We start from the raw sequence: 16163 nt of genomic DNA on the forward strand, positions 1-16163 counted from the left end.
ACAGATTTTCTATGGGGTTGAGGTCTGGAGACTGGCTAGGCCACTCCAGGACTTTCAAATGCTTCTTACGGAGCCACTCCTTTGTTGCCCAGGCGGTGTGTTTTGGATCATTGTCATGTTGGGAGACCCAGCCTCGTTTCATCTTCAAAGTTCTCACTGATGGAAGGAGGTTTTGGCTCAAAATCTCACGATACATGGCCCCATTCATTCTGTCCTTAACACGGATCAGTCGTCCTGTCCCCTTGGCAGAAAAACAGCCCCATAGCATGATGTTTCCACCCCCATGCTTCACAGTAGGTATGGTGTTCTTGGGATGCAACTCACTATTCTTCTTCCTCCAAACACGACGAGTTGAGTTTATACCAAAAAGTTCTACTTTGGTTTCATCTGACCACATGACATTCTCCCAATCCTCTGCTGTATCATCCATGTGCTCTCTGGCAAACTTCAGACGGGCCTGGACATGCACTGGCTTCAGCAGCGGAACACGTCTGGCACTGCGGGATTTGATTCCCTGCCGTTGTAGTGTGTTACTGATGGTGACCTTTGTTACTTTGGTCCCAGCTCTCTGCAGGTCATTCACCAGGTCCCCCCGTGTGGTTCTGGGATCTTTGCTCACCGTTCTCATGATCATTTTGACCCCACGGGATGAGATCTTGCGTGGAGCCCCAGATCGAGGGAGATTATCAGTGGTCTTGTATGTCTTCCATTTTCTGATGATTGCTCCCACAGTTGATTTTTTCACACCAAGCTGCTTGCCTATTGTAGATTCACTCTTCCCAGTCTGGTGCAGGTCTACAATACTTTTCCTGGTGTCCTTCGAAAGCTCTTTGGTCTTGGCCATGGCGGAGTTTGGAGTCTGACTGTTTGAGGCTGTGGACAGGTGTCTTTTATACAGATGATGATTTCAAACAGGTGCCATTCATACAAGTAACGAGTGGGGGACAGAAAAGCTTCTTACAGAAGACGTTACAGGTCTGTGAGAGCCAGAGATTTTCCTTGTTTGAGGTGACCAAATACTTATTTTCCACCCTAATTTACGAATAAATTCTTTACAAATCCTACCATGTGGATTCATGGATTTTTTTTTTCACATTCTGTCTCTCACAGTTGAAGTGTACCTCTGGTGCAAATTACTGACCTCTGTCATCATTTTAAGTGGGGGAACTTGCACAATCGGTGGCTGACTAAATACTTTTTTGCCCCACTGTATTTAAACAGAATAACAAAAAAAAATCTTTAAAACCAACAAGTTAGCATTTAGTCAAGTTTAACAGATGTACAAATTATGCATTCGAAACTGTTATTTCGATTCTTTTCTTAATCAAATCATATTTTAAATGCAGCTACAATGGGTGACGCTAAATGTCCACACACTCCTTGATAACACATCACTCCACTCAAGAGGGTAAATGCAACATACAGCTTAGCCATTCATTTCCTATTTAGGCACTGCACATTCATAAAATAAGAATAATTAGTTTTACTAGCTAGTATATTGGGAATGTATTGTTCAAACCACACATTTGAACAGCTGGTTAAACATTTCAGACATTAATTAAAAAAACTTCAGATGTGTCTGACTCCCATCAACAGCTGTATTTTAAAAACTATAGTAATATGATATGTAACCGATCTACTACCAGTTGTGATGTTGCAGAGCTCTGTGTGTATGCACTGCTGAGAAAGGATATGGAGATATGCTTGGAGGCAGAAACATAGTTAAAAACCTGAAACACTTAAACCCAGTGTAACAATTATCTGTAGTGCCAGTCCTCCCAAATCTTTCTGGTAACACCATCGACGTTTGTTGTTCCATTTGAATAAACACTCCTAGCAATAACTATTGTAATCACGCACAAAAAAAGACATTTTACTGCATTTATTACAGTGCAATTTGCAATAAATTAACTTTATGTTGTGTTTTTATTATTCATTTAAATACTCTCCTCCCTAAAAATGTATCTGACAAACACATACACGATCAGTCCATGCCTTTCTGGCTCAAAATGGACACTACTTAGTTTAAATAAATCCTGATGGCAGTTCTTTAACACCAAGAGACGGGCAACTGAATCTGCCCTTCACAGGTAAATAAGGTTAATGAGTAAAAAAAATGATTACATGTTCTTTTAAATCACTGTACAAAAAGCACAAAGTTCTGCGTGTTACCTTTGTGATGATCAGGGGTTCTCTGTGTTCAGTGCCTCCCCTCAGTGTGAAGCCCCACGGAGCTCTGCCTTGGAGCAGCACCTCCACCAGCTCTGTGTCCTCCTCTTCCTCTACGTTCTTCTCCTTTACTGTCCCTCTCCATTTGTCCACCTCTCTCCACCACTTCATCTCCCCTGCTGAGAGCTTCAGGTCATCTCTGTAGTCCACAGCATGCATGACGCCTCTGGTTCAGTGAGCTCCATCAATACCAGCTCACTCTAAGGAAAGACGGAGCATTTAATGACAGGGGCACCACCAAGGGGGGCCGAGGGGGCACGGGCCACCCCCACAAAGTTTGTTGGCCCCCTCTGGGCAAGAATGTCCTATGTTGGTAATAATTTTGATAAAGGTGAGGATAAGTGAGAGGAAGACACCGTACAATGAGTTGAAACCTTAACTTGTTATTTATTTTTGCATAAACAATTTTTGTCATTCGTATTGTGTCACTTTATATGTCCCTCACAATTTCCCGTCACCGCTCCCCTGTATTTTATTGGCCCCCATATGGCCACCCCAATGAAAATGTTCTGGAGGTGCTCCTGTTTACAGAGCCAAACGGCAATAATTAAATAGCTGTTAGCTGTCTGCTAGGCTACATCTAGCCACTGAATAGGATCGCTGGACTCTGTTTGTGTCTTTGTTGCATTTTAATGAAGTTATTTGACAAATAATATGGATTTTATTTGTGAAGTTTGAGAATGTCTGAAACTGATTAGCAGGTAAATGGGTCTATGTGTTATAGCTGTACAGTTTATAGGCGCAATTTCCTAACCAAGCTAGCATTAGCTGATAACTTAGCACATCACCCACTTGTTGACATTTGGTGACTTTTGGCTCCAACATGGCAGTAAGTAAACATTAACATTATAATTACCATCTTTTACATACAGTCTATAGTTTTATGATAAAGTCATAAAATTGTCATTGCTAATGATTTACACTGAAAACCTTTTAAAGAGAGTGAATGTGATGTATTACTGGGGGGGGGGGGGGGGGGGGGGGTTAATACCATTAAAGCATCTAGTTGTTTTCTTTTTTAAAAAGGCTGTTTTCATCCAGCAGTTTCCAAACAGTTTGAAAACCCCGCTCAGTGATGGTTTTTAAACCTTTAACACTAAAGTGTCTTAGAAATGTTTACCCAGAGCCTAAATCAGTGATAAAACAAAAACAACACATAACCAAAGCTTGTTGTGGCCAGGTTGCCACACCCCAACCTTAAATTGACAGGCAGCATCTTCAGTGTTACAAATGCTAACATACATGTCAGATAAACTGCCCCAATCAGCCTTATGTTTTTTATGTTTTTAAATATGTTTTAGATATACAAAATATTGCATATTTTACCACTGTATAGATGTGAAAACACCACTAACCATATTACGGCAGATAAAAATCAATTATGACTGTATGAGAAATTAAAATGAGCTAAAGTTGAAGAGAGTTGAAAATTTAACCCTTATTTTATGATTTATATAATTTCGACACCTTTGACTTACTGTAAACGAACCTTCTCTCCACAGCCTCCAGCAGGTGATGGTGTCGCTCTTTCTCCAGTCTTTTCTTTTAACCTGAAGAAACTCGAACCGCTGTTCAGAAAACTTCAACCCTCCTCAGAGACTCGCACTCATCTCTCCCTAGGTCTTCTTACACCTGTCTTATGATGTCACTACGCCCCCTAGCGGCGGCGTCTCACCGTTTGATGCCTTCACTTGCTGCTGTAAACTTAATTCTCCAATGAACCTTTCATTTACTGACATTTGCTGGCGTTTACTGACCCGTCTGACTGAACATAAATGCACCACAAATATTTGATTTTCTTTATTTTTTTTCTTTTTACTTTAAATCTGCAAGTTTCCTTTTCTGTTCTTAAACCTTAGTCATGAAGTAAATATTTAAGTGATTACTCTCTTATTAGCTCCATCCTTCCTTTCGATCAGCCAGGTGCAACAGCTCATTGAGAGTTTTAACTGCAGACTATTTTGCATATTTAGGTTTGTGACAACTTGTTTTAAAAAGATGATTCCATAATTTTATACTTATGATTTTGGGAAAAAAAATATCTGTGATTAATAACAATACTCTACATTATTCAAGATACTCTATTTTATTATACTCTTTCAAGGTTGTATTCCATTTTGGATATAATTTACAATAAAGGTGACAAATGAACCCATATTTACAGACCAAGTGTGGCAGAAAGAAAAGCTCAGCGTGTCTCTCTTCATCAGCAAGGCTACGCAAAAACTAGCAGGTAGAGTTTCACACATTTCTGGTCCTCAAATGCAGCAACACAGCCTGATGTTTAGACCTCAAAGTAGGAAACTCAGAGCTGTACGTTAGCACGCTTTTTGCAGGGGGAAAAAAAACATCTTTGTTTGTTAAGTGCACCTGCCACCTGCCTATGCAATTTTAACAAGAGACTAAATAAGTAAATGGCCTGTATTTATATAGCGCCTTACTAGTCCCTAAGGACCCCAAAGCGCTTTACATATCCAGTCATCCACCCATTCACACACACATTCACACACTAAATAAGTGTGATGAGTTTACTTCAGTTCACTGCACAGTCACCCACGTGGATATGTGTCACCCGTGGATGCTCTGCTCCAACAGCGGGACAAAGACGTTTGGGTCAGAAACCCCCGTGAAGCACAACAACAGTCAGGACATCTGCACGCGGCTTCAAATTGAGCTGAAACCTCCCTGCTAAGTCACGCTTTCTGTTCTCATGCTTGAATTATGGCTGACGGCGCCAAACTTTCCTGATTGTTTACACACTATTGGACCAGTCAGTGACTTTCTCCAGATTTGTCCTCCATGGAAGGAGGCTGAAAGTTATTCTGCTTATATAAACTGTTTAAATGCATGTTAAGACTAAACATGGGCAAAGTAAAAAACAAAACAAAACACGAGGTCAGGGGATGTACAAGTCCTCGCTCTGAGCCAAAATCCAGGATTCAGACTGCTTGAAAGGCTCCTGAGTTTTTTCTACACTGGCTCTGTGTGATGTCATAGAGGGGGGGGGATATCCCTAATATGGTCAGCTCAGGCACAATAAACTCAGGGGTTAGGAGTCAAAACTGCTTGTTTCAGACAGAGGATGAGCCGAGGAGGGTTCGAGCTACTCTAAAAGAGCCCAATAATGAAAGGACATAGAGCTGGCAATAAGCACAACTGATTTTCCACCACTGTCATTCACATCATAAATTCCACCTCTTACTGTTCATCTGCAAAACTGAAAAAAGTATTACAACCAAACTTTCATCAAGCAGTTTTCAGATCAAAGCTCTAAAAAAACAACAATGCTCACCGTCTGATTGGCAGCTAAAAACAGAGAAATCTCCCCGAGGAGGTGGCGGAGACTAAAAATAGGTGCCATAACAACCCAGTTTTGCTTTAGATGTTTACAGTATTTTTTTAAACTTACAGTATATATCTGACACAAGAACAGGAGAACAGAGTCTTCAGAAAGTTGCTGAACAGCATAAATGCATGTAAATGTTTCTTGTGTGCCAATTCTGAAAGTGATGGAGTCACAAAGACAAGGTGCTTCACAGCAGAGGAAACCACTCAGTCAGATCTTCCATTTGGCGAGAGGTCGTTCAGAAAATTGTATTTGATTTTATCAAATGCTCCATATGACCAGTCATATTCAGAAGCATGACTGCGATCTTTATGGTAATGTATAGGCAGCTTGTTAATTTTTGAATCAAAATGTTTGTAAGAGCATGCTATACAACAACCTGTGGTATTTTCTTGTTGAATAAAAGCATCCCAGTAAAGCATTTCACATGTCAGGTCCTTGATGAGATTGAGTTTGACAAACTGCAGGTGTTCTGTTATAGGTTTAGTTTTCAGATTTTACATAATAAGGTGTTTTGAGACCGCAATCGTTACAAACTGTCACACAATAAAGCTGATTCATTTTTTATGGATCCTTTTGTGGATCTTCCTGAACTTAACACGCCTTTAAATTTCTTATTTTTCCTGACCAACAGTGTTGGTTCACATCACTGCAACGATGTAGTGGTATACAGCACTGTGCAAAAGTGCAAAAATACTCATTTCTTTCTGTTTTACGTCCAATTAGACAGATTTTGTTGTAATTCCTTTAAGTGGTCTTGAGCAACAGTTCTCCAGACTTTCTGAAGGTCTTTCTAAATGTTTCTTTTGATACTGGCTCCTTTTTCACTCATTTTCAGTTCAATCCTTCTACCTGGACATTTTGAGAGGATATTTTATTTGTTTTTTGTCTTTTTTTGGGGGGGGGGACTTTGTCCTGTCAATCATTCAAGCATAAAAAGGCACCTAACTTAAGGATGAACAGACAACAAAGAATTGATTTAAACTGTATCTTTTGCTAGTTTAGGAATCACCTTGTTGGTATGAAAATGTCATTTATTTCTGTCAACCTGTGTTATTGTTAGCATTTTTCATAGATTCAAATAAAGAAATTGGTTAAAAAAAAACCCAAAAACAATTATGTGTTTTTCTGACAGGCTGCTTATAATAAACTACTGTTAGCAGAAAACTTAACATATCTCAGGATGGTGTGCAGCGTATCTCTAAAAAGTTGAGGAAACTGGACAAGGGGAGGACAAAAGCAGAAGTATCAAGCCTAGCAATGTATATTCATGTCCCTAAGTAAAAGGAACATAATCCAGCAAAGACCTGACACAGATCCCAAACAGATCCTAGATTTCCTAGATCCTAGTATAACAATGAAAGGCAGAAAGAAGAGCTTTGAATGTTGTTCAGGAAGCATGAAGAACTATTCCTGCAGACTACTTTCCTATTCCTGAAGAAATTATATATTTCCCTTTTTCCTAATACCATATAAGGAAATTAGGAGTATCACAAGACTTTTGCACAGTACTGCACTTTAATATGTGTCAGTACGCTGGGACTTCTCAAAGCTAATTCTGTTGATAACAAATAAATACTGAAGTCACAAAGCTCAACGAAGAGAACACGGCAAACAAATTATGTACCAAAATGTGACAGTACTTTATGAGGCAGTGGTTACATTCAACTTTTAGACTCAGAATAAAGAGACTAAATTCATTTATGGCAAATCTTCACTTCAAATTACCCCACAATAGCTTTTTCTCCTGCCTCCAGTTAACACGTGACAAAGTCTCTGCACACAATCCACCACGACAAAAATACAACAGCAAAATAAAATTCCAACACTGAATAACACCTGCAACAACGTCCTCAAAAAAAAAGAAAAAGAAAAGGGAAAAAAAGAGCAACTCTTTTCCTCTAAAATGAGTGCTGGAACAGGGAGAGGGACAAAGTGCCAGATCAGAGTCATTCAGTTCATGTTTTTCAAAATAAAGGCGCACATGGAAGATGCCCTGCAGGGTTTGCTTTGGTCAAGGCTCATATCAGGACACGATTTCATAAAATAGGACAGGAAGCAGCAGGGGTCCATCTACTCAGTCTGAAAGTCATTTTTTGTGTGAAAGTTGAGTTAGGATGGCAGAAAATTCCAGACATTTGCACATATGATTATCTGATATTACTGTATTTAGACCCCCATAGTGAGTCCACCAAAGTACAAAGTGCTGATTAAGTTAAAAATGCATTTTTATATGCATACAGAACATTTAACAAACACTGGAGATACGAAAGTAACATTAACAATAATACAGATTTCTGATCGTGCACAATACTGTAACTGAAAAGCAACAGCTGGATAAGCCATGTTTTTCTTCAAAGGTGGCCTATTCTGCTTTTTCTTATTTCCTGCTATATTTATCCCATTTCAATGGTGAATGTTCATATAAAACATGGCCAAGTTTGAATTAATGCAGTTAGTATGTAAGTAATCGAAGAGCCAAACTCTGTGGCTTCAGACAGTTAAACTACTTACAAATCCAAGCTCTGCAAAGCACTCTGTAAATAGCAATTAAACATGATGAAATTAGTTTTAACCTACAAAACTAATTTCAGCAAAGATGCCTTCATCAGGGAGTTACACAGGGGTCCTTCATCTGCTCAACCATCTTTTAAATAAAACTTTTATGGTCCAAAGTTTGACTTTGAGTTTGTGATTGCTGTTAAATTTCAGCTTCACATTTACCATGAAAATGAATCAGGATCTTTAATTTGGGACAGATTCATTAATAAATGACTAATTTTGATCATCTTCAAATTGTATAATAAACTAATGGCCCAACGTTTGGACATATGAAGTGACTGCTGTGAAATTTCATCTTTATATGGCAATTACTTACTTTTAGATATTTACTTTTTTTTTTCATTCAAATTCCCTGTTGAATCCAGCAAATATGACACGTTGTACCCTAAAAACAAAAAAATATCAGCAGCTAGTCCAGATCAAAGTTTGAATACATCAAAAATTCTGGAGCTTCCAGATGGTATTCAAATTTTTAAAAACAAGATTTTTTTTTCCATTTTTGTGACTAACATTTTAATGTTAAAGAATATTTTACATTTTACTTTTCATTATTGTAAAATATAACTATATATCATTCAAAAAGTGTCACTAGTTTTCTTTTGCAATGTAAAGTTTTTTAATAGCGTGCATTCAAATATGGGACATTTTTTTCATTTTAGCCAGCCGATACTCAGACGTTTTTTAATAACTCTGTCCCAATTTACCTGAATTGTTCTGATGGTAAGAAATACCAGCGAATATTTTAGGCTTTTATTGTTAATATTTTGAGATATTCATGTTCAAACATTGCCTCACACTTGATGTGCGAAAAGGCCTGAAAGTGGGTAAACACACCAATAAAAAAAGATATATTAAAAAAAGATATATGTGTGTAAGATTGCATCTTCTGTTATTTTCTGAAAAAGTGAATATATTAACAGTGATTATCTCAAAAGCCTTAAAGATTATACTAAAAGCAAAAGCTTATATTCAATAAGTCTTGTATAATATAAGGTTGTGTAAAAACTGTTATGGTTTAAAATTCACTATTTGATTAGCACTCCTCATGGAGCAGTTTAAAAAAAGCTCTACAAAGCTAACAGCAGACACACACACACACACACACAGTTAGAGAACATAGTGCAGCATTTAGCAACTAAAAATACAGACATTTTCCCAGAGGAGACCAAAAACTGTGCTAAAAGAGTTACTTGTAATACTATACTTTTACTAACTTTTACCTTTTGAATCCTGCCTAAATGCGTTTTATATATATATGAGATATTAGATATATTTAGCATTTAATATATTTAGATTTTTCTCTAAATGCTCTTTTTGCACATTTGAAATTGTCTTTCTGTTGAAATACATTTTTTTTAAAAATTTGGTTGCATTGCTTCATTTTACATTCGGACATAAAATGAATGAGCTTCTTACTCTGTATCTACTGAGTGTGTTAAATGCTTAAAATGCTTAAATGCTGTGTTAAATTGTTTTTACAGGTTTATAGCACAGCATTTACATATATAAAAAGTAAGCAATCATTATATGAATAAATTTGTGCGACTTTTGAGTATTTCTGGGCTCGCTGTTGGTTTGTTTTTGATGTGTGTTTGCATCCTGTTTGGTCAATTTTTGTTTGGATTAGAACACAAAGACCAAAACTGAATAACTGAAATGACTTATTTCATTGTTTTGGATGTTTTTTAGCATCTTTGGAACCTGTTTATTGGCTGCTTTTCTTAAACTACTAAATCAAACTGAAAAAAAAAAGTGCAATATTTGAAATCTTTGCATCATTTCTGTTAGACGTTTCACCCTCACGGATGCGTGATATCCTCAAGAGCAGCCACAGTGGTCAACCACCATGGAGTGGATCTTTCCATAGATGATCTGCTCCTTGCGGTTGAAATAGAGCATGTTAATGGGTGACATCTTGGTGGGTGTGCAGCAGGGCCCAGCTGTACCCCGTGGGTTAGCCTTGTTCACCAGGTGTGCATGTGGGTACTGCTGCAGGTGCAGGAACTCACACTCCCCTGAGCAGTAGTTTGCTCGGTAGCGTTTGGGCGCGATAATCCAGTCCCACCCAAACTCCTCAAAGTCAACGGTGAGTGGGTATCTACAGCAGCGTGTCTCCACAGACTCTTCATCACAGTTGAGGCCCGAGTCACGACGGGATCTCTTGAGGTTGTCGAGGATCTTGACCTCGATGAAGGGTTGCTAGGAAGGAGTTGTAAATGGAAAATTAAACAGTAATGCATAAGACAGCCTGGAAGGTTTATAGTTTATAGTGCCTAAACCTGACCACATAGTTTTTGGTGCCTCACTTTATTAAGTAATAATTTTGTTTCATTATAAAAATTATCATAGGTACTGAGCTTACTTGAAATTTAGCCAATAATTAACCATTGCTTAAGTGTAATGCATAAAAATAACGGCTACTGCAAACCAATACTTATAGAGTCATAGAGGAAATAGACTCACCAGTCCTTCCTCTCCAGGCTCTGCTGAAGTAACGGCCAGATCTTCTCCTTTGGAGTCGTAGGCGTTGATTTCTATGCCATAGTTGGTTTCTGGTTGACGCAGCCAAGCCTGCAGCAGAGACTTGATGTCGATGCTCTGCCAGGAGCCAGCACCAGCATCAGTGTCAATTTTCAGGGAGCGAACCCGGACGCGGGTGCTGTTTCCCTCCTTGCCAGGTTTGAGGCGGGAGACCTGCAGGAAGACGGTGGTAACCACGTCAGCAGGCCGCAGGTGAACCCACAGCTGAGCGCTCAGGATGTTTTTGGGCTGAATCTTTGGACTGAGGCTGAACAGACAACAGGACAATTCGTCCTGGGCGATTGGATTGTCTGGAAGAAGTGAGTCATATAAAAACAAACAAAAAAAAAAAATGTTATGCTGTTGCATTAGAAACATTTTCACATAAACTTTTGGTTGTCATGCATGCAGACATTCATGAAAGGATATTATTATAATTATTAAAAAATATTTATTAAAACTGGAAATTCTGTTTTTGCTGTGCCACTACAGTATTTTTAGTGGCCCCCCATGTGGCCACCCCTATGAAAAAATTCTGGAGGTGCCCCTGATCATTTGAACGATGTTATTCCAGTTAATGCTGTCAGTCAATTGTCTGTTTTGTCTCCTTTTTGGAAAAATAAATGAACAGATTTGGAGAAATTCTGTAGCTAGAATTTAATGGTGATTTAAGATATGAGTGGTATTAGTATGATAACTCCTTAAATGTTTCATTTGTCCTTCAATAATGGTATTTTGCGTCACCATAACTTCTAAATTCATCAACTAGTTAATCTAAGATTAAAATTCTCCAGATTAAAACGACAGAAATCTGGTGCTAACCACCCCAATTGAGCATGTGAAGGCTGGGAGGCTCCCTCAAACGCTCAACACCAGTAATACCAAATACAAATCCTCGTTAAAGATAATTGTTGGTCACCTGCCATTAAGATTTTATGGCTAATATAAATATAAACATCATATCATATAAACATTTACGGCCTTAAAGTCGTAGCTCAGGTCTGTTTGGTCGTTTGCGCCTCAGCAGTATCCTATTTTACTGCGCCTCTTTACGCACAGGATTTACGCACAAAAAAGTGCAAAACTATTTATTTATTTATTCATGTATTTATTTATTTATTTTAGGTATAAACCCCTCAGTGGTTTGTTTAGTTACGCGTTGTTGCCATTGTGATGATGGTCTCCGTGGTTGCGTGGTCTTCGTCCTCCACCCGCGGATCATACTGGTCCAGCAGCTGTGTCAGAGGAGGCGCTTTGGGGATCAGCTGGCGGATCATATCGCGGCTGATGTTGGGCGCCTGCTCCAGCCGCAGGATGCTGAGGATTTGCGACTTGATGCTGTGGAGCCTCATCTGCTTGCTGTGCTCCCGGAAGTCGCAGGCTGAACACTGCTCTCCGCTCTCCCCCAGCAACTTGGAGGTCTGGTTCATCTCCATGGCAAAACCCGAAGAGGAAAAGAAGATAACAGAAACGCTCAGGCAGAGCGAGAGGAGCATGCTGGAGAGAAGAAGTGAGCGCAGTGACGCCGTCTGATGTGAGCCTGTCCCCCCAGGACTTTATGATTGGCTGCTTTTTTTTTTTTTTTTTTTTTTTTAGAAGTGACATTTAAAGAGGTAGGACAACTTTTCAGATGTGAAATAATCAAATACGTTTGATTGAAGTGTGTTTATAACAAGGTTTAAAAATGCAAAGCGGGACAAATGAAGCAATGCCACACTACAGTGTGACATAGCCTAAACACAGAGATATAAACATCTCTAAACGTTTCAGTCATGCACACAGCTAAGTCAGCTAGCTGGATCTCTTAGAATAAGCTTTTTCTTTCTTTTCTTTTGGTAACATCAACACAGAGGGAGTTTTAAAAAGTGAATTGACAGGTGCGCATTGCATTTTCCTCTCCAAGACCTATTGTTTGTATTTTATTTTGTTTTGCCACCAGATGGCGCCGCTGACTCTGTGTCTACATTCTGAGCTGCACAAACTCCCACTCTGCAGGACTCTGAAGGCACCATCACCTGCTCATGATCCATATTTACATTTTACTCGAAGTTGTTGCTTCCTGTTTGCTGAGGCTTAAAAATCACTCTCAGCTGTAAGTGTTAACTGGAAAGCTAAATCTACAGTTTAGTTTGCGCTTGTTGTTTATTAGATGACACATACGGAATGATATAACACTATGTTGTTGTTTTTATTTTAAAGAGAATCTATCCTGCTCATTTCTAGCTACACGTTTCTATTCTTGGACTCTCCTAAAGTAGCTTTGCATGAATCACAGTTCAAAATAATCCTTCTTTTTCTTGCATTGGGCCCCAGTGTTGCCCCTCAGTTCATCCTCTGTGTCAAACCAGCTTTGTAGCTCCTCTCCCTTTAAGCCTGCAGGGTCTGCCTCATTAGTTTTTCTTTGTGTTTTTGGCCTGCAGCTGACTTTCTTCTGATTGGCTGCCCCTCACAAACAGAAAGTTTCACACAGAGCCAGAGCCGGTGCACTCACATCCTAATCCTGTTTTGTCAGGTAACTCCTGCATCTGCATCGAAGCCAAGTGTCCTGTAACGTCATTGCCATTGATGCACTGGCAGTGGCAGCATCAGCCACCCAGAAAATAACAGTCCCTTTAAGGTGTTAAAAAGTCATGATTTAGGATGAAACACACCAATTCACCAAAGTAACGAGCTGGCAGTGACAGATCCAAATCTAAATGCTCAGTTTCATGCTGTTTTTTCTACTCTCTGGCCTGTATGATGTCATAGTTATTCCTAATATGGTCATCTCAGACACAGAAGCTCCATCTGCTGCTCACACACTCTGCTAAGAAAGTTGGTTTAAAGGGCGAGGAGCTGAAACAGCTTGTTTCAGACAGAGGATGGCCTGAGGAGCTGAACCAAGGCCCAGTGTAAGATAAAGAAGGATTATTCTGAATTCATTCACCAGCTGACTCATGCAAAGCTACTATGAGTCCAAAAATAAAAGCATGGCACTGGTAATGAGCAGAATAGGTGCACTTTAAGGGCTTTCAGGGGGTAAACAGTTTGTTTTGGGTGGTGTCCAGCGATTCGCTCCTCCCACAAACCAGCAGCAGGTGGAAACTGGTTCAGCAGCCTGGTTATCAGCAGCTCTGGAGGTTGGAGAGGAACTGCAGCACAGGACAGAGGGTAACTTGAAAAAAATAATTAAATTTTCACATTTTGTAATATCACTGTGTGTTGTAGAAGGCTCTCATTTTGATTTGCCACCCATGTGTGTATTTATAATGCCTTAAAATGCCTTATTTAGTCCAAAGTCTGACAGAAACTTTATATGTGACTGTGTATGAAATTTCTCACCTTTTAAAAAGGCTTGTTTTCTCCAGTGTTTCGTAGAGCCCGGTGTCTCTGGTGTTGCTGTTGTCGGATAAAGAGAGGTCGGAAGGTGATGATATCTTTCTCCAGAAAGGATAAACAGCTCTTGTTGGGTCAAACATCTCCTGGAAGTGTTTAAAACCAACATGTCTTTGTTCTGCTGACTGTTTCTGCAGACATGAAGGTCACCAGTAGAAACTCGTGCTGCTGAAGATTCAACAGCTCCATCAGCGTCTCTGTGAAATGGGATGTAACAGGTCAAGATGCTGGTTTGGAGCCCGTTCTGACAAACCGGATGAGGCCGTCACCGATGAGGCTGAGGGGTTTCTGAAGCATGCAAGCGACTCTGAAGGTATTGCAGGCTCAGCTGACGGCAGCTTCCAGGATCCCCCTCCAGCCAGTAGAGCTCTGCTGGACTTTGCTCAGAGGATGTCGGAGGACATTGTCGCTCAGGCTCTGCATCTCTGCTGGGAGGCAGCGATCCGATACGACGAGCTCCCTTTCATTGACAGTGACGCCGATTATGTTAATGAACCAAAACATTTCTTTACTTGAAATCTGCCTGGACATCCACCCAGGCTGCATGAAACAGGTGAAGTTCAGATATTAGTTTCTGTCCACAGCAAAAATCTGAGGTGTGGATTATTTTAAGACATTACAACATGTGTCCACAAAACTTTGTACTGCAAAACAAAAACACCACTTCTGAAACCTTTAAAGTTATAGTTTAAAGAGTATAAAGGACAATTAGATTATGACCACTAAAATCTAGTTACAGGTACATTTTACTTCATGCATTCTCATTAGAGCCATCCCGGGTTTAAAAGAAAAAATATGCACGAACAAGGCAGAGCGTCATTCAGGCTTTCATCATAAAAGGCAAAAGGAAAGAAATACATGCATTTATCAACACATTACCTGTGTCTGAATGTAAATGCACTTTGGTGGTGATAAAAGGTAAACAGACTTAAAAATATATATATAAAGTGAATGTGACATAATTAATGTTGTTTCTCAGTACAATAAAGACATATTATTCATTGCTCAACTCATCTTGAGTAACGGATCTGGAAATTTTTTTATGCTGTTTATTTGGTCATAAATTTTCTGTTTTCCTTTTTTTTCTTTTAAATTTTGTAGAATTCAATTTGTGGGATAACAGCAGAACTATTTTTTCTTTCTTTCATTTTTAATTACACCTTATTTTACCTTATTTCAACATCAGGTGAACTACGTGTTTGTACTTTGACACTAAACTCACCTCGAGACATCTTTATCCTGGCTCCTGTCATATCTCTTACATGTGTTTTGACAACAAACAGCAGCTTCGATGTCAAGACTCAGAAACACGGTGGCACAGGGGAAACCAGGAACCAAAAGCAGGTCATGTGAAATCAAAGGATTCAACAGGAAATAAATACAGGATTTTAAAATTGAACTAACAATAGGCATGATTTCAGGCTCTGCGGTGCACGAATACACTGAAAACTTAAATTTACTAACACCACTTAAGTAATTTATAAAACCGCCTGTTATAAAAACAGGAAACACAATTGTTTTTTTTAAAAATCTCTCAAATTATATTGTTTAAAACTTAAAACTTGTTAAACCAAATTCACATTTTAATACTATTATATTTTTCTGTTCGGGAATGCATTTAAATAACTGTAATTTGACATCTTAATAATTAATAATTAAAAAGAAAAACATTTTGTAAAACACTTTAAATATTCACAGATAACAACAACAATAATAGTGTTAAAAATATCATTTCCATTAAAGAGCCTCCAAGAACATTAAAATATTATTTCTTTTTAATTTAGTAAACCTACATTGAGAGGCAAATATCATAATATTGCAGAAACAGCACATAACCATCAGAATATAATAAGAGTGAAGTAGAACAGCACATTTTATTCATTCATTACAAATGACTTTATAATTTACTGCTCTAATGTATAATAAAACACTTTAATGTTTGGTTTTCTAAAATGTCAAATGAAAATCTTCAAATATTTGTTAAAAGCTTTAAAGTAGGTGCAGCACAGTGCTGTAATGTGTGCTAATGTTTGCCTTCAGTATATAATTGAATAGCACCAGAAGGAACATGACACAGAAACTAAAACTAAAAAAAGTACATCAAAATCCTACCTCGGTACAAGAAATCTAC

General features: G+C 38.7%; 1 protein-coding gene and 1 long non-coding RNA gene across 2 annotated transcripts; one reads left to right on the forward strand and one right to left on the reverse strand.

Annotated features, from left to right (window-relative positions):
* Window positions 1-9816: 9816 nt before the first annotated feature.
* On the reverse strand, window positions 9817-12300 carry LOC113016872 (growth/differentiation factor 8-like). The gene is made up of 3 exons (XM_026160034.2): window positions 11814-12300; window positions 10601-10968; window positions 9817-10336 (listed from the first exon to the last, which is right to left on the reverse strand). Exons 1-3 carry the CDS (start codon window positions 12151-12153, stop codon window positions 9956-9958), a joined length of 1089 nt encoding a protein of 362 aa, XP_026015819.1. The 5' UTR covers window positions 12154-12300; the 3' UTR covers window positions 9817-9955.
* Window positions 12301-13707: 1407 nt separating this feature from the next.
* On the forward strand, window positions 13708-15045 carry LOC113016600 (uncharacterized). The gene is made up of 3 exons (XR_003271265.2): window positions 13708-13807; window positions 14005-14063; window positions 14170-15045. It is a non-coding gene; the product is annotated as an uncharacterized LOC113016600 (long non-coding RNA).
* Window positions 15046-16163: the final 1118 nt, after the last annotated feature.

Source organism: Astatotilapia calliptera, chromosome 23 (assembly GCF_964374335.1).
Source record: "Astatotilapia calliptera chromosome 23, fAstCal68.1, whole genome shotgun sequence".
Taxonomy (NCBI): Eukaryota; Metazoa; Chordata; class Actinopteri; order Cichliformes; family Cichlidae; genus Astatotilapia; species Astatotilapia calliptera.

What these genes read in the sequence shown, in the direction of transcription:
- LOC113016872 (XM_026160034.2), bottom strand. Translation starts at nt 12,153, where the DNA reads ATGCTCCTCTCGCTCTGCCTGAGCGTTTCTGTTATCTTCTTTTCCTCT. An exon ending in CATCACAATGGCAACAACGC is followed by an intron (nt 10,969 to 11,813) that starts GTAACTAAACAA and finishes CACTTCTTCCAG; the next exon opens with ACAATCCAATCGCCCAGGAC. An exon ending in AGCCTGGAGAGGAAGGACTG is followed by an intron (nt 10,337 to 10,600) that starts GTGAGTCTATTT and finishes ACTCCTTCCTAG; the next exon opens with CAACCCTTCATCGAGGTCAA.